Raw genomic sequence first — 19,149 nt, 5'->3', positions numbered from 1 at the left:
GTGGCCAGTTCGTTCTGGGATTCGTGAGTGAACGGGGAGGACTGACAGTCAGAGCAGTAGTTTCAAGTGAGACAATCACCGGCGAATGGTCAGATGAGAGATCATAGCACGACTCTGTGTGGATCAGAGATCTGTTGATGCCCTTGGCAATTGCAAAATCCAGTAAATCTGGCACCTTCCTTTTATCCGTGGGCCAGTAAGTGGGCTCTCCCGTAGAGAGGCAAATAAGTCTTTCAGAACGAATGAATGAATGAATGAATTGTATTAGCATTATTATAAACATTGAAACATACATATTTTTACCTTTCAAAATATGTTTTTTTATGAGTTAGCTCTTTGTAATTCTAAATGATGCGCAAATTTTCATGAAATTAGAATGACACTGGATCAACTTGCTTGAGTTAGTCCCTTGTTTCACAAAAAATTGACCGATAAATCTATTTTGTGCCTCTTGACGTCAAACAAAACCGTGCAAGCAATCATAAAGAGTAAAATTTTGAAAAACTTTTCTAATAACGAAATTTATTGACTCATATCATCTGAAATTTTATTAAATTCTCTGTCCGAGTGCATTAAAACCTCAAAATCGCCAAAAAGTGAGTTGGCCCCTTGTAATTTCCAAGGAGCGATATGGATTATTCTATGCATAGAAAATAAGCCCATGGTTATTTTAAGAATCCTAATTTATTTTTCGAGAAAGGCTTAATCTAGCACCAGCTTCAGTGATTTCCCGCTAGAGGCTCTGACAGATGACTTGTTGAATGTGTTTTCTGCGGTCAAAAATGAACTGAATTTCTGGGCCCAAAATCCGTGTTATTCTTGTGATAATTGGTATTTTTGATAGTGCAGGTGATCTTTAGCGAGTGGAAGAAGCATTCCACGTGTAAATGGTGTTTGTGTCGCTGTAAAATTTCGTGTTATTTAGTGTGAAAGTTGAGTGTGCCGAGTGGGAGGCTTTTGTCTTATGGCGTCAACTGTGAGAGACAATTCTGGCCAGGAAATAACTGACTCAAAGACTGCGGGGGAAGCTTCTGGAGACACCACTGCTGGTCCAGGTAAGAAAATTTCCATGGTGGAGGGTGGTTTTTGCACGTGAAAAGGGGATGGAGTGTGATCTAACCTCACAATTGGCTGTCAAGTGCTCACCTGAATTTCTGTGTGTGTCCTCCAAATTGCGGGACATAAAAGGATGCCTGTATTATTTTACAGCGGAACTAGGAGGGTGTAGAGGAGGATGTGGAGTGTATTTGGTGGAAGAGGCAACACTGTGTACCGTGCCGGAACATATGAGAATCCTATTTGAACGCTTCTCTGGGGAATACCTGACACAGGAAAATCTTCTTGTAGGACTCCTCTATCTTCTCATCTTAGAGTGTGGCTTCGTACATCAGAGTGATCTTCCTGAGGAGTCTAGAGACCCATTTGTGGGCTTCTATAGTTGCTCAGGTGTTAGAAAGGCAGCTTCTAGTATTCCCATTGAGTCGCTTAGGGTCTCAAGGAGTTTCCAGGAATATACATTTTGCCTCCTCAGCTTCAACAAGGACTTCACTTTGGTCACGTATCGACTGTCAGATTCTCTCCTTGCGACATTTACGCCAAAATCACTTTCAGGCTTCAGCATTTGCTTGCCAATCTCTCGCTACATTCCTCTGATCAATCGAAAGAGTATCCTCAGGAGCTTCCGAAATCTTCCAGAGCTTTCTCTGATAGCAAAGAACAAACTCATCCTTCCAGCACGGGATATTTTCATGCAGAATATTGCAACTCTTGCTCCATATCCATCTCTTAGTGGAATGCCGGAGATTGTGTTGGAGCTAATCTTCCGGCTTCTGCCCAAGAATTCGCAGAAGAGTCTTGCAGAAGCATGCAACAGATTGAGACATTTTCAGATATCATGAACTCAGCAAAAATTTAATGATTTTTTTTTACTTTTAATTTATTTATTTAAAAAAAAAGAAAATTTGGACAAATACAATTTCCGGATACCTTTTCACTTCGAGTTTGTCTCTCCTGCTCTTTTCCAGATTCCACGTCTTTTTCTGCTGACAATCAGAAAGGTCCCAACGAGGGGAATTTGAGTGACAAAGGTGAAAATTCGGAAGATGATGAAGGTAAGATGATTTTGATTTTAAAAGTGAGAATAATTGGACTTTTTAGAAGTTTAATCTCGTTTCTTGGAAATCTCTTCAGGATTTCTCAGAATTGTCACCTTGCTAAAATCTGAGAATACCATTGTAGCGTCAACAATTTTATAGGATGAGACAAAGTATCTTAAGAGATTCATCATTGTTAAACAATCACCTTGATCTGACCCAAAATGTCCCCGAGAAATTCCTCCCAAAATTTCACAATCCATTGCTTCTCTTATGATTTTAAATAATTTCCCATTTCTCGGTCATATGTGGAGCCTTTACATAAGAGGAGGGTGGTTAAGACAGTCAAGGTCACGTACTTCCAGCAACCGCTTAGAGAGCTTTTGGGTTGGGGCTAGCCAAAAGTTCTCTGCAAATTGGAAGGAATGTCGGGGTCGTCTCTGAGGACGAGAGAGATATTTTCTGCAGATACGTTTAATATGGTCAATTCAGCATCACACAAAAGCTTTTCACGAGTTTTCTCAGTCACATAATTAGGGGTAGAATTGGGGGATAATTTTTAATATTGCTTCTTTTTCCTAACACTGAGAGAAATCCGAAAAAGTTAAAATAACATTACGGAAATGTTAATTTTACCCTGTAGTATTGATCCGAAATTGGTGTAAATATTATGCTTTTTAGGTACATAAGGGGTTAAATTTACCCTTTTTCATGTTAATTTTACTCTTAAAAAGGTGTAAAATTAACATTTAAAAATGTTGATATATTTTTACACCTAAAAAGTGTTAAAGTTACGAGAAAAAAAAGTTAATCGCACCCCTTTTTTCTCAGTGGCAAAGCTAATTATAAAATGTGGTTATATCCAGTATTTTTAATACATTGACTGAATGGCTTAAGGGGTTATGTAAGCCACTTAGACTAAAAAAACAGCATATTTTAGTGTTCGAAACTCCAAGAGAGAGCAGTTTTCACAATTTTAAACTTGTGTTTTAGCAAAAGAAAAAAGGTGTGGCAAAGCGTCCCAGGCTTTGCGAAATTTTCGAACTCGTGACTTAGATGCTAACATCACAAATATTTTTGCATGATTTACCTTTTATCGGTTCTCAAACGGTTTGAAAAGATTTATAAATGACTCAAAATGTTGCAAGAAATACACCTCAGAAGAAATATAATTGAATTTCGGAAAAAAATTAATTATGGGTTACGAACCGGTTAATTACCGATTCAGACCCGATTGGAACTTTGTTTAGTTTTATCGGAAATTTCAAGACCTTTCCAACAAGCTCAAACATGACCCCATTCGATTGATAAATCCGCTCTCGAGAGCCTTTTTAAGCTTTGACCTTGAAAAACCGTTATTAAGAATTAATCAACGGTGTTTCCTTAACACTTCGAAGAACCCTAACTAAAAGTGTCACGGAAGGACCAAGTGGCAGCCGCTGCCACTTATCGGATTTTACATAATATTTTAATATTTTTACATATATTTTAACATTCGGAGCCTCAGTCAGTTCTTTTCTGGTGTCTGAATCAGAAATTTCACCTCCTTGGGTACTGTATAAAGATTTTTAACCATTCGATGTTTTCATTTTTATCAGAATCATGGCGTCAGGGAAAGTGGTGTGCCTTTTAATACGGCAGCCTTTGAATATTTCAATTTTTCTCTTATTTTTCAAAGCAGAAATTCTACATATGAACAATAGGTAATACTATTAACTATTTTCTATTAACTTCGCTTAAAAAAATGGATTTTGAGCTTTGGTAAATAAGAGAAAAATTGAGTAATTCCCATAATTATTCATATTTCATACATATTTCCCAATTCAATATTTCACCATAAATCTTCTCAATAATTTGCAAAAACACTTTCAATTTGTTCTTTTAAGGCTTTTATACACTAACAGTCAAGAAAATTACATCTGCAGAACGTCAAAGTCCCATATAAAATGCATATGGCAGCAACTGCCACTTGGTCCTTCCGAGTGCAGTTTTTTGTTTTTGCAATATATTTACACTAATATTTAATTTTTATTAAAAATTTTATAACGAAAAAATAGCCAGATAAATTCTGCACGCATTCAATCGGGTCTCCAGGCGAAATAATATATTCTTCAATAAAAAAAATAACATTGAAAACTAAATTGGCAGCGGCTGCCACTAGGGTCCTTCCAAGTGTTAAATTAGAATAGGAGAACAGATTTGCAGAACAAGGTGGCAAGGTGGGGGGAAAATCAGGGCATGTTAATGGTCCCAGGATCGTTTGATGGGGCGGGGCGGGTCCTTCGTTCTCTCTAACCATTTGGCTGGACGCACAGACGGACAAACAGTGTGACGTCAAAAAACTCGAAACTTCAGATTTCCAAAATTCTTTCGAAAAAGAGTCGAAATATATATAACTCAAAATCGAGAGAGGAACTCTGTGGAGTTCGAACAGTAAAATTAATTCAAGCTTTCCAGTAATGTAAAAGTACTTCATTTAAATTATATTTTCTGAAATTTTCGTTTAAAAAAATTAAATTTTCAGCCGTAGGGAGTTGGGGTTGGGACTTGAAATTGATTTTTGTAACAATATGACAAGGTCATGATGACAAATTTTCGTAGTCAATTCGGAAGCAGAATAACGTTATAGCTCAGTGAACATCAAATAGCCACTTCAGGGAACTCTATAAAAAAGCTCTCAATAACTATAATCCTCTCGTTGAGTAATAACCTTCCCGTTTTGAGTACTTTCTCCGGTTGAGGTTTTTTCTTTACCGATTCGAAGGTATATCCAGAGAGAACTTTCCTAAAAACCCGTTGGAAGTTCGAACATTTAAGCCGACGAGTTACACAAAAGTGAGCAAGTTCATGAAAAGGACTATCTTAATAAAATTGCAATTCAAACGTTCTGCCATCCTGAAATTCCACAAAATTACACAAAAATTCACTTTTTGCAGCAAACATGGACACTGTTGTTGACATTGTTGACGATTGTGTGTTAAAATATACAGTAGACTCTCTCAAATTCGGGCATTTGGGACCGAGATGTCATCCGAATTAGAAAGAAATTCGGGCGACAAACTTTTTGAAATGCAACGATTTTTTGTTCATCTGCATACACATATTAAGTTTACATGCACATATTTATTGTAAATTTCATGAAAACCTCTTAATAATGCAAAATCACATCATAACTAAAATATACCACGGCAAATTTAACGATATTTGCTTCATTTGATAATAATAATAATAATCTAACTTGAAAAAATGTCAACAAACTTTTTTCGAATTTAACTGCCGCCCGAATTAAAAAGTAGCCCGATCTTGAAAGAGCCGAATTAGCTAGAGTCTACTGTATTAAAATTCGAAATAGCAGAACAGTCAGCGCTAAAGCGGTGGATATATGAACCTGGCACATTAGACTTCCGGTAGATTTTCGAATATGTTTTTGTCTCTTCGAAAGATTATTACTGAACGGAGCCAATATGGATTTGTCATATGACATTGTCATGCAGGTCATACTATTACAGTAGAGTCTCTCAAATCTGAATCTCTCAAATTCGAACGCCGTTTGGATTCAAAATGTCAATTGTGAGGTTATGTTAGAAAGTACGTATTCTAGGTGAATGAAAATCATATTTATGCGCTTCTTCCTGAATGTTTACATACATTATGATCGTATAAAATGAAATAGAAGTATGTTACTACTAAGACTTGTGAGAAAGTACGGGAATTTGATTCAAAGTACAATTTAATCTTACACAAATTTCGTTAGTTTTGAAAAAATCGTTGGAATTTGGGAGGTAAGAAATGTCAAAAATACCCCCCGACCGTTCGAATTTAGGAGACTCTACTGTACAGAATTTGACTACTGATCTTCGGGAACATTTTTGAAAAAAAAAAACTTTTCAGTGGCCAAGATTATTCAAGGTAGTTTCATCTGAAGTCAAAAAAAACTAGAGTTAAAAGAAGTTTATTATACTAAAAGCATTGTCTTTAGATCCAAAGACAATGACTAACAGACAATAGAGAAAATTTATTGTTTTTTAGTCTTTCTGACCAAGTAACATCTTACCGTGTCAGCAGACAGGATTCCCACTGAAGATCCCGCTTGGGACTAGGAACCTTCGCCCCTTCATACGTTGTTCCAAGGTTAACATACATCTCATCGCTCCCCTCCCTCCGAAACCATGTTTTTTTTTTTGGATTACTCGAAAAAGAAAACGCACCGTGCGATTTTTTTCATTTTTGGATTATGTTTTAGATTTAGAAATTATCCAGATGGACATTTCGTTCTAATACTAAAATACTGTTGAATCATTCCTAATATCAGTTTTTAAGGTCAAATGGTAAAAAGGCTCTAGATCCGTATGTATTCCTTCATGTTTGAGCTCGTTGGAAAGGTTTTGGAATTTCCGACAAAACTGAACCGGTTTCAATCGGTTATTATTATTAATAGTATCGGAATACTTTGTTACAATGTAATCATGTTATATTGCTGTTGAGTTCCGTGGTGGAAGAATCTGCTGAGTCCATGTATAGACTGCCCAGGAGTGACTTCCCCGTAGTGTGGATGCTTTTTCTATGCACCCAGAGTTTTATAGGCAGAGGCAGTGCATTTATATTACATTATCACTTTGAAAATGTCTTTTCCTGGCATTCAGTTGCTTGCACCGGGCCGAACTAGAACTCACGACTGTGAGAGTCAAGTCAAAGGTCTCATCCGCCCAAGACCCAACGGTTTTGCCTATTGCGCAACTGAGATCCCCAGTGAGATCGGTTATTAATCGGTAATGAATCGACTTATAACCAATAAGTAATTTTCAATAGATAATTTAATTGTATTACTCCATCCAAAGCTATTTTGGGCGATCTTTTGAGTAAATTTATGAAATGGTTTAAATCGGTTATGAATCGGTAAACGATAAATGTTGCGAAAGTACTTTTGAAAGTACTTTATTTCATAAAGCACAAAACGTTTTGCCACCCCTTTTTTTCTTTATAATTAACTCAAAAATGTTTAAAATGATATTAATCGGGTAAGAAATACAGCAATTCTCTTACAATTTTCTATTGCCTGTTTTAGCAATAAAAAAAAACTTGTGTAAATGTAAAGATTAAGCTTATCTTAAACATATTTTCACATAGCTTTAAGAAATTCTTTCGAAATATTGTCTTACGAAATAGGGCAAGTGTAGCCAATTTTGGCCAGCTTGCAATTTCGGCCACCTTTTTTGTTCCTCGAATTTCCACGAACTTTTAGATTTTACGTACTCTAGAGATTATACAATGCAAAAGAATAACAAAAAATATAGCTTCGTCAAACGAGATGACGTGAAAAAGATATTGGAAGAATTCCCGAAGGGCAAGGAACTATGAGAATGAAGGTGGCCGAAATAGGGCACCAAGTCTATATTTTTATTCATTTTAAAATGTATTAAGAATGATTTTAGAGTAAATCAAGACGGTAAACTCTTTACAAGGTTCCAAGCAACACTCTTTCAGAAGAAAGAATAAAAAAATCAATTTTAATTTAAAATATAACATTTCAAACTTGAGACTTTTACGCTTGCATGCAACTATGCCGAAATTTGGCACACTTACCCTAACTCTTCAGGAAAACATTCTTTAATAAAATTTATATTACCTGACCCTTTTCTAGAGAAAGAGCTTTTTGAGCTTTGGCAAACATTTACTCTCTCACATGAAAACTTTTGAAAAGATGGAATTTTCCCTCCTGAAATCTAAAAATTCGCCACTGTTGATGAATTTTGCCTTGCAGCTGAAACTTTTGCCGGTCCATGGAGATCCCCAGAAGGCTCCCCAAATTTTCTCTCACAATTTCCTCTCTCATGCTCTTTTTGTGGACTTTGGCAAAAGTCTCTCGTTTTGGGGGGATATTTTGGAACAAATTCCACCAGCGACCTTATCCTTTTTGGTCTCGCTACGCAGTTCTATCTTGACATTCTTCCTGTTCAGATCTCTGCTATACGCCAACATCAATTTCCTCTTTGGCGAGCCACTCTTTTCGTGCGGAGAGTGTTGGCAAATTTTTTGTGTGGCAGTGAATCCTTTTGATTGAAAGTGAATTAAAATATAATATGTACCTCCCTCGATGTGTGAAATTGTTAATTTCCTGTGATACAAGAAATTGCTGAAGGATATTTTTTCTTAGAGGGATTGGAAAACCTCAGTTAAAGTATTGGTGGGAAAATGATGTGATTTTTCTTTATGAGACTTTTTTTTATGATTCTCCATGTATTGCGGTATGGATGAAAGATTCACAGAGAGAAAGATATATAAAAAAAAGACCGGGGATGAAAGGGAATAATGGAGTAAATGTTGAGGAAAAAGAAGGATTCTTTTGAAGATATTTTTCACGTAACAAACGTGTCTCTTATGATTACGGGGAAAAGTAGTCTAACATATATTTCTGACGGACATGGGAATGAAGTTTTATAATATTCTAAGCGGATTACGTAATCCGCCCCATCATCATCATTTCTTTTTGAAAAATATATTGCGGCTTGTTCTGGTTTTTTTTTCTACCCTCTACTAAAACATTTTTATTCTTGTTCTTATTTCTTTTTTTTTTCTTCTCGCACCCTGATTTATGGGGTTGGTTTTCAAATGGAGAAAAAAATTCTCGAAACTGGCTCTTGTGAATCTTAAAGAAGGCGCGTCCTCCAATGTCAGCCACTCAATTGCGTTGAAGGATAGGGATTTTATATTGTAAATGAAAGAGATTTTAGTGGATTTTCTTTCATTTCGGAAGAGAGAATGTCAGTAAATTTTTAATTCTCAAATTTATTTTCATTTCCAAATACTTATAATCTATCGCTTGGTGAACTGGCTCTTCGGATATGGTAAACCAATGTCACATAGTCTTGGTAAATCGCGGTTAAAGTGTGAATACTCTACCGAATTTATAGAGGGTGGAATTCACAGAAGGATTAATTTTGAATAATGATGGGTGTTAAAGTTCGCGAGTGGAGGAAGATAAGGTAAAAAGTGCCAGAGAAATTTTAAATTTCATCATTTTCCGATAATTGAACCGTAGGAAATGGGGTTTTACATAATAGGGAAGAATTGGACCATATTTCTATCCAATGAGATTTTCCCATGGGGATGATGATATAACAGAGTTGAAAGAAAGATTACATAGATAGTACGGATATGTAGCATTTGAGTTTGAGAGTTGTCAAATTTTTTTTTGAAAAATTTTAAATACAACCGAGACTCCGAGACTAATTGCTGGAGTTCTGAGAAATTTATGATACCATGAAGCTGTAGAATAATAAAAACTACGAATGTTATAAATTTCTCTAATAAATCTTCTATATGTATTGTCTTATTAAAATAGCCATACGAAACGGAGAATGCAAGAAGCAGCGCATAAATTTCAAGTCTGTGTACAGTAGAGTTCCTCAAATTTGAATATTTGAGAGGTATAGATGACATTTCTCACCACTCCTCAAATTTGAACACTCTTTTCAAAAACGTAACGGAATTCATGTAAAATTGACTTTCCCAAGAGAATTTATCAATATAATTTGTTGTTAAATAGATAGAATTTGTAGAGGAAATTAATATAATACGACAATATTGAGGAAACACCAGAGAAAAATAGGGAAAACTGGGGCACCACCAAATAGGGTTACCACCAAACACTGCGATTTTTTAAATAGGTATAACACCTCAGATTGTTAATATCTTCTTTATAATTAAGAACTGTGGTAAATGCCCAAAATAACTTCAATGGATGAGAAAAAGAGGTGTTTACTAGTGCCCCAGAAAGTGTTTGGTGGTACCCTGGGTGGTTGGAAAAAATCTAAAAATGCATGGTGACACAATTTTCTTTTTTCTGGAAAATTGCATTGTTTTACATCATCCATATATTAATTAATAATTAGCCTATACCCAAGGCTATAACATAGGGTACGCAACATTTTTCTAAAATTCACAGATTTCTTAGGAAATTTAGTCAAAAGCGCATCTTTCAAAAGTGTTTGGTGGTACCCCAGTTTCCCCTTGTTCTAATTCAGACTCCACGCAAAATTTCTTTTACATAACCTCATATTTTGAGGAGTTTAAATTTGAGGAACTCGACTGTATTTTTAGCTTACTAGTGATAGTTGCAAATAATAATCATTTGGCCATCAGTAAAATTTAAAATTTTTGTCAGGAAAAAACTCAACTTTACAAAATAAATAAAATCCTAAATGACTAATCAGGGAAAACGTAAAACTATTTTTTTTTATTTTGTTTATCCTTTACCAATAATTGATGATTTAACTACTAATTTAGATATAAAATTCTAAATAGAATATTGATTAAATGTAATTTTTTTACTCATAAAATCTCTTTTCAATCGACAAGTCCAGAGGTGACATTATAACATATTTTCGATAGTATAGACTGTCGATTCTGTATATTTAAGCAATAGCTTTTGTAGCTCATACAGATATATTTTAACAGTCATAATCTTTTAGGAATGCCATATTAAATAGCCCAATAATGCGTAGCAATCCACATTCACTTAATCTAACAGATTTATCGATATCACTAATCCGATAGTATTGTAAAGTTGTCATTCTTCTTTACACACTTAACTCTAAAAGAACTACACTCAACTCATCAAAGATATCTTGACAGTCAAGGATGAGATAAATATAAAGGAGGATTTGAATTAAGTCGATATGTTTGACAGCTGTCATCCGGATACCGGGAAGTTGACTGTACTAAATAAATACTCGTTTAATAATTTTTCCATATTTGTTCTTATTCGAACTGCCACAAAACGTTTATAAAATTTTTCGTTTTAGCCCTCTAAAGGGTAACACTATCTTAAGGGAGGTATAATAAAATTTACATTTACCATAACTTTTTTTAATTGAGTTTAAATTGCTCACAGTTTTTCTGATATTATTTTTTTTAAGTTAGAATACTAGTTTCGTAAGAAAAGCAGCAGTATGAATTTCGAAAAGAAAATATGGTCAGTAAAATATTGCAGTTAGTAAAACATTCTATTTTCACCAGTTAACATGAGAATGTCATATGACAAATTTTCAAAGTAAAATTCGGGAGCAAAAACCTATAGCCCAGTGATCATTGGATGGATATTACAAAGGGCTCTATTCTTATAAAGCTTTTAGTAGCTGATATATGAATCGGATATTCGATTTGGTTCATTCACTGAGAGAAATCCGAAAAAGTTAAAATAACATTCCGGAAATGTTTATTTAACCAGGCAGTATTGATCCTAAATCGGTGTAAATAATACTCTTTTTAGGTGTATTAGGGGTTAAAGTTACCCCTTTTCATGTTAATTTTACCCTTAAAAAGGTGTAAAATTAACATTAAAAAATGTTGATATATTTTTACACCTAAAAAGTGTTAAAGTTGTGAGGAAACAAAGTTAATCGCACCCTCTTTTTTTCTCAGTGTTCGAATTTATTTAAATAAATTAAGATTCAAAATATCAAACACTTAATACGGGGAGTGGGGTAATTTTGAAATAGGGTACCTTTAAAGTAGGTCTCCTATTTTTAAAAGGAACTGAGTATTCTAAAATTATGATTTTGCTTCACAATTTGTTTACAGACAGAAAGTACTTTACTGATGAATTATAATAATTGGATACCATTGTGCAGGAACTTGGCATTGAAATATTTTAAGAATTAAAAAAAAATCTGTTATATTCTCTTCCGAGACATGCTGGAAATTGCATTATATGCTGGTAGATAATATCATAACTAGTATACTTTTTTCCAATTTAAACTTCTCTGATTTGGCTACTTAATTTCAAAACTTGTTGTTTTAGTATCCCTTTTTGAAAGAGAATTTAGTACCTATTGAGATCTTGTATCTTAAGTTTGTCCAAGTCAGGATAGTAGTGAGGGAGATAAGTTTAAAGTGGGTCAACGAAGTGCAGTATAAATAAAATGTTGAGGCCATTTAAAAGGTAGTAAATGGTGAGAACATCAGAATGATTTTTTTCTATAAACATCAACAAGAGGGTATCTACGTAAATGGGAATTCTACTGTTACAAATTTTATTATCTCTTCGATAGTGAGGGACGTGTAAGACATATTTTAAATTTTCTTTCATATTTCTTTCATACCCCTTATATCTATTTTTGTGTTGATCTTGAAATCAAGGATTCGCAATATGGGGAATTAAATTAAATTGTTTTGTGGTTAATTGAATTAACATAGAAATTGGTAACTGTAACAGTGTGAAGTGGATATAGTTTTTGGTGTGCAAAATTAGATATATTTTCCGGAATTTCTATAGAGAAGGAAAAGGTCTTGTATAGCTCTTTATTGGTGTATTAGAGTAATGTAAGTGATACAACGAAAGAATAACATTTGGTATTATTTTGTGTGTGAGAAGGAAATGTGATTTGAAATAGGCAAAAAGAAAATATTGTGTAGAAAAAGTGGCAAAAGCAATTCAGCCTCCGGAAGGAGGGGGTGTTCGTAGACGAAGGGGCAAATTTGCAATCAAAGTGGATCCTTCTTGTGGTCCGTGGGGAGCTCCCTTGGTACTTTCGGCGCCATCATCGCGCTGTAGGAGTCCAATGTTGAGCCATAGTCACAGTGATGGACAATTTGTGCTGTATCGAAAAGGTAAATCATTTTAACATGTACTGTGATGAAAGCTTCTACTCACCCTCAAAAGCCCATTCATTCAATTAATACCCAGTGGGTGGTATTTTTTTTATCGATTTACCCCTCGAGGGTGATTTCCGCCACATTTACCCATCATATTAAATGGTATATAAAAGAGCTATGGTCAAAAGAGCAATTGAGAAGGATTTTTTCCTTCAATCATTCTTCTCATTTTCCCTATTTACCATTAATTTTCATCAGGGATTGTTGGGTATTGAAACACAAGAAATGAAAATACTTGTATGTGGTTAGAAAAAACAATTTTGGCACGCGCGAGTTATTGAATAAATTTTCAAGGCGAAATGTTAGGGCGTAAAGATGTGAAAATATCTTTGTGAGCTGATGCTGGGGAGGGTGGTTTAGTCATAAGAGTTCCGTCTTGCCTTTCAGTACATTTTTTCGTTTAATCCATCGAGGTCAGACGCCAGTTTGGCGTCGAAGTTAAGAATTTTCATTTCTTCATCAGGCTTATGGGAAAATTCAGAAACTAATGTAATTTAATTAAGAAATTGGAATATATGTATATAGAAACTATTGTACTGCAGTAGATAGGGAAATATTTTAGTAAACATTATCAAAAAAAAATAGTTCTTCAATTCATGAAAGAAATTCTAAAATTTCTTGGCAAATGAAATATGGTTTATCTTGACATCTCAAGTACGGTTTAAATTGATTTGTGTTAATTTTCACGACATATACTGGTCTATTTAATTATACAAAAGTGTGTAATTCTTTAAAAATATATCTGTAAAGTTTTCTGGAAAAAATGCATACTACTTGTCTTTCTGAACTAAGCACATTTCCAGAACCAAAAAAAATTGCACGAATTCTCAAATTAGGTATACAGAGAATATCTTTCGTATAAGATACAGAGACACATTAGTTTATGAAAGACATTTTTTGGCGCCAATTTGGAAATTTTCCAAAAAATATTTTGAATTTTTTGTTTTAAAGATAATTACATGAAAATAATGAAGTACGTTTTGGCCAAGTTCCTCAATAAATTGTTAAAATATTAAAAAAAAAAAAGTGTAACACAAAAAATATTTGTCTTAGGTTTTTATTCTAATGAAGGTAGGGGAAAGTACTCTCCCTTCGAACGTTCATGCCTTCGAATAATGTGAATTTTCTTTTATTTTTCCTAAGAGACTTCCATATTTCTATTAAATATTAGTTAGCTCATTATCAATTATTGATAATTATTTGATAATTATGTGTAAGTCTTTTAGGGAAAGTAAAAGAAATTCACATTTGTGTTTGTTTTTGAAGCATTTCAGTCGTTTGACCGAAAATGTGTGATTTTAGTGAAGAAGAGGAAGTTTGACCTCATTTGACCACGAAATCCTACAAGTTTATGAAGGAATATAAAATGTAGATCGAATACATTTTTGTTTAGCTTTTTTCTTCCTCTTCACCGATCTTTTTCAATGTCTTTTGTCCTTTCTTCATCTCGTGCGCGATAAATAGTAGGTATTAGCACTACTTTTTATCACAATTTAATCACGAATAAATTTGTGAGAAAATTGTGGCACAGCAATTACCCGAATGACTGCAATAAAGTAGTATCTCTTTTCTAGTTTAGGAGATATTCGCGTTTAAAGATTTGCATACAAAATATGCCTAAAAAAAATTTTTTTTATGCCAACTTTGGGGGGTCTATCTCTTCTAGTTTAGGAGATATTCGCGTTTAAAGATTTGCATACGAAATATGCCTAGAAAATTTTTTTTTTGATGCCAACTTTGGGGGGTCTATCTCTTCTAGTTTAGGAGATATTCGCGTTTAAAGATTTGCATACAAAATATACCTAAAAAATTTTTTTTGATGTCAACTTTGGGGGGTCTATCTCTTCTAGTTTAGGAGATATTCGCGTTTAAAGATTTGCATACAAAATATGCCTAAAAAAATTTTTTTTGATGCCAACTTTGGGGGGTCTATCTCTTCTAGTTTAGGAGATATTCGCGTTTAAAGATTTGCATAAAAAATATGCCTAAAAAAATTTTTTTTGATGCCAACTTTGGGGGGTCTATCTCTTCTAGTTTAGGAGATATTCGCGTTTAAAGATTTGCATACAAAATATGCTTAAAAAAATTTTTTTTGATGCCAACTTTGGGGGGTCTATCTCTTCTAGTTTAGGAGATATTCGCGTTTAAAGATTTGCATACAAAATATGCCTAAAAAAATTTTTTTTGATGCCAACTTTGGGGGGTCTATCTCTTCTAGTTTAGGAGATATTCGCGTTTAAAGATTTGCATACAAAATATGCCTAAAAAAATTTTTTTTGATGCCAACTTTGGGGGGTCTATCTCTTCTAGTTTAGGAGATATTCGCGTTTAAAGATTTGCATACAAAATATGCCTAAAAAAATTTTTTTTGATGCCAACTTTGGGGGGTCTATCTCTTCTAGTTTAGGAGATATTCGCGTTTAAAGATTTGCATACAAAATATGCCTAAAAAAATTTTTTTTGATGCCAACTTTGGGGGGTCTATCTCTTCTAGTTTAGGAGATATTCGCGTTTAAAGATTTGCATACAAAATATGCCTAAAAAAATTTTTTTTGATGCCAACTTTGGGGGGTCTATCTCTTCTAGTTTAGGAGATATTCGCGTTTAAAGATTTGCATACAAAATATGCCTAAAAAAATTTTTTTTGATGCCAACTTTGGGGGGTCTATCTCTTCTAGTTTAGGAGATATTCGCGTTTAAAGATTTGCATACAAAATATGCCTAAAAAAATTTTTTTTGATGCCAACTTTGGGGGGTCTATCTCTTCTAGTTTAGGAGATATTCGCGTTTAAAGATTTGCATACAAAATATGCCTAAAAAAATTTTTTTTGATGCCAACTTTGGGGGGTCTATCTCTTCTAGTTTAGGAGATATTCGCGTTTAAAGATTTGCATACAAAATATGCCTAAAAAAAATTTTTTTTGATGCCAACTTTGGGGGGTCTATCTCTTCTAGTTTAGGAGATATTCGCGTTTAAAGATTTGCATACAAAATATGCCTAAAAAAATTTTTTTTTGATGCCAACTTTGGGGGGTCTATCTCTTCTAGTTTAGGAGATATTCGCGTTTAAAGATTTGCATACAAAATATGCCTAAAAAAATTTTTTTTTGATGCCAACTTTGGGGGGTCTATCTCTTCTAGTTTAGGAGATATTCGCGTTTAAAGATTTGCACACAAAATATGCCTAAAAAAATTTTTTTTGATGCCAACTTTGGGGGGTCTATCTCTTCTAGTTTAGGAGATATTCGCGTTTAAAGATTTGCATACAAAATATGCCTAAAAAAATTTTTTTGATGCCAACTTTGGGGGGTCTATCTCTTCTAGTTTAGAAGATATTCGCGTTTAAAGATTTGCATACAAAATATGCCTAAAAAATTTTTTTTTGATGCCAACTTTGGGGGGTCTATCTCTTCTAGTTTAGGAGATATTCGCGTTTAAAGATTTGCATACAAAATATGCCTAAAAAAATTTTTTTGATGCCAACTTTGGGGGGTCTATCTCTTCTAGTTTAGGAGATATTCGCGTTTAAAGATTTGCATACAAAATATGCCTAAAAAAAATTTTTTTGATGCCAACTTTGGGGGGTCTATCTCTTCTAGTTTAGGAGATATTCGCGTTTAAAGATTTGCATACAAAATATGCCTAAAAAATTTTTTTTGATGCCAACTTTGGGGGGTCTATCTCTTCTAGTTTAGGAGATATTCACGTTTAAAGATTTACATACAAAATATGCCTAAAAAATTTTTTTTGATGCCAACTTTGGGGGGTCTATCTCTTCTAGTTTAGGAGATATTCGCGTTTAAAGATTTGCATACAAAATATGCCTAAAAAAAATTTTTTTTGATGCCAACTTTGGGGGGTCTATCTCTTCTAGTTTAGGAGATATTCGCGTTTAAAGATTTGCATACAAAATATGCCTAAAAAAATTTTTTTTGATGCCAACTTTGGGGGGTCTATCTCTTCTAGTTTAGGAGATATTCGCGTTTAAAGATTTGCATACAAAATATGCCTAAAAAAATTTTTTTGATGCCAACTTTGGGGGGTCTATCTCTTCTAGTTTAGAAGATATTCGCGTTTAAAGATTTGCATACAAAATATGCCTAAAAAAAATTTTTTTTGATGCCAACTTTGGGGGGTCTATCTCTTCTAGTTTAGGAGATATTCGCGTTTAAAGATTTGCATACAAAATATGCCTAAAAAAATTTTTTTTGATGCCAACTTTGGGGGGTCTATCTCTTCTAGTTTAGGAGATATTCGCGTTTAAAGATTTGCATACAAAATATGCCTAAAAAAATTTTTTTTGATGCCAACTTTGGGGGGTCTATCTCTTCTAGTTTAGGAGATATTCGCGTTTAAAGATTTGCATACAAAATATGCCTAAAAAAATTTTTTTTGATGCCAACTTTGGGGGGTCTATCTCTTCTAGTTTAGAAGATATTCGCGTTTAAAGATTTGCATACAAAATATGCCTAAAAAAATTTTTTTTTGATGCCAACTTTGGGGGGTCTATCTCTTCTAGTTTAGGAGATATTCGCGTTTAAAGATTTGCATACAAAATATGCCTAAAAAAATTTTTTTTGATGCCAACTTTGGGGGGTCTATCTCTTCTAGTTTAGGAGATATTCGCGTTTAAAGATTTGCATACAAAATATGCCTAAAAAATTTTTTTTGATGCCAACTTTGGGGGGTCTATCTCTTCTAGTTTAGGAGATATTCGCGTTTAAAGATTTGCATACAAAATATGCCTAAAAAAATTTTTTTTGATGCCAACTTTGGGGGGTCTATCTCTTCTAGTTTAGGAGATATTCGCGTTTAAAGATTTGCATACAAAATATGCCTAAAAAAATTTTTTTTGATGCCAACTTTGGGGGGTCTATCTCTTCTAGTTTAGGAGATATTCGCGTTTAAAGATTTGCATACAAAATATGCCTAAAAAAATTTTTTTTGATGCCAACTTTGGGGGGTCTATCTCTTCTAGTTTAGAAGATATTCGCGTTTAAAGATTTGCATACAAAATATGCCTAAAAAAATTTTTTTTGATGCCAACTTTGGGGGGTCTATCTCTTCTAGTTTAGGAGATATTCGCGTTTAAAGATTTGCATACAAAATATGCCTAAAAAAAATTTTTTTTGATGCCAACTTTGGGGGGTCTATCTCTTCTAGTTTAGGAGATATTCGCGTTTAAAGATTTGCATACAAAATATGCCTAAAAAATTTTTTTTGATGCCAACTTTGGGGGGTCTATCTCTTCTAGTTTAGGAGATATTCGCGTTTAAAGATTTGCATACAAAATATGCCTAAAAAAATTTTTTTTGATGCCAACTTTGGGGGGTCTATCTCTTCTAGTTTAGGAGATATTCGCGTTTAAAGATTTGCATACAAAATATGCCTAAAAAATTTTTTTGATGCCAACTTTGGGGGGTCTATCTCTTCTAGTTTAGGAGATATTCACGTTTAAAGATTTACATACAAAATATGCCTAAAAAATTTTTTTTTGATGCCAACTTTGGGGGTCTATCTCTTCTAGTTTAGGAGATATTCGCGTTTAAAGATTTGCATACAAAATATGCCTAAAAAAAATTTTTTTTGATGCCAACTTTGGGGGGTCTATCTCTTCTAGTTTAGGAGATATTCGCGTTTAAAGATTTGCATACAAAATATGCCTAAAAAAATTTTTTTTGATGCCAACTTTGGGGGGTCTATCTCTTCTAGTTTAGGAGATATTCGCGTTTAAAGATTTGCATACAAAATATGCCTAAAAAAATTTTTTTTGATGCCAACTTTGGGGGGTCTATCTCTTCTAGTTTAGGAGATATTCGCGTTTAAAGATTTGCATACAAAATATGCCTAAAAAAATTTTTTTTGATGCCAACTTTGGGGGGTCTATCTCTTCTAGTTTAGAAGATATTCGCGTTTAAAGATTTGCATACAAAATATGCCTAAAAAAATTTTTTTTGATGCCAACTTTGGGGGGTCTATCTCTTCTAGTTTAGGAGATATTCGCGTTTAAAGATTTGCATACAAAATATGCCTAAAAAAATTTTTTTTTGATGCCAACTTTGGGGGGTCTATCTCTTCTAGTTTAGGAGATATTCGCGTTTAAAGATTTGCATACAAAATATGCCTAAAAAAATTTTTTTTTGATGCCAACTTTGGGGGGTCTATCTCTTCTAGTTTAGGAGATATTCGCGTTTAAAGATTTGCATACAAAATATGCCTAAAAAAATTTTTTTTGATGCCAACTTTGGGGGGTCTATCTCTTCTAGTTTAGAAGATATTCGCGTTTAAAGATTTGCATACAAAATATGCCTAAAAAAATTTTTTTTGATGCCAACTTTGGGGGGTCTATCTCTTCTAGTTTAGGAGATATTCGCGTTTAAAGATTTGCATACAAAATATG

General features: G+C 33.8%; 1 protein-coding gene across 3 annotated transcripts in view; it reads left to right on the top strand.

Moving 5' to 3' along the window:
• Positions 1-735: 735 nt before the first annotated feature.
• LOC129800324 (phosphatase and actin regulator 3) overlaps positions 736-19,149 on the top strand; it is a 227,358-nt gene continuing 208,944 nt past the window's right edge. The window contains exons 1-2 of one of the 3 annotated variants that reach the window (XM_055844636.1): positions 736-1,055; positions 2,025-2,111. In XM_055844636.1, the coding sequence (XP_055700611.1) occupies positions 965-1,055; positions 2,025-2,111 (178 nt within the window). In that variant the 5' untranslated portion in view covers positions 736-964. The remainder of the gene's footprint in view (positions 1,056-2,024; positions 2,112-19,149) is intronic. The other 2 variants (XM_055844632.1, XM_055844631.1) reach the window with 2 other exon arrangements.

Source organism: Phlebotomus papatasi, chromosome 2 (assembly GCF_024763615.1).
Source record: "Phlebotomus papatasi isolate M1 chromosome 2, Ppap_2.1, whole genome shotgun sequence".
NCBI lineage: Eukaryota > Metazoa > Arthropoda > Insecta > Diptera > Psychodidae > Phlebotomus > Phlebotomus papatasi.
The sequence above is the reverse complement of the archived record's forward strand: the minus strand, read 5'-3'. Positions and strand labels throughout refer to the sequence as shown.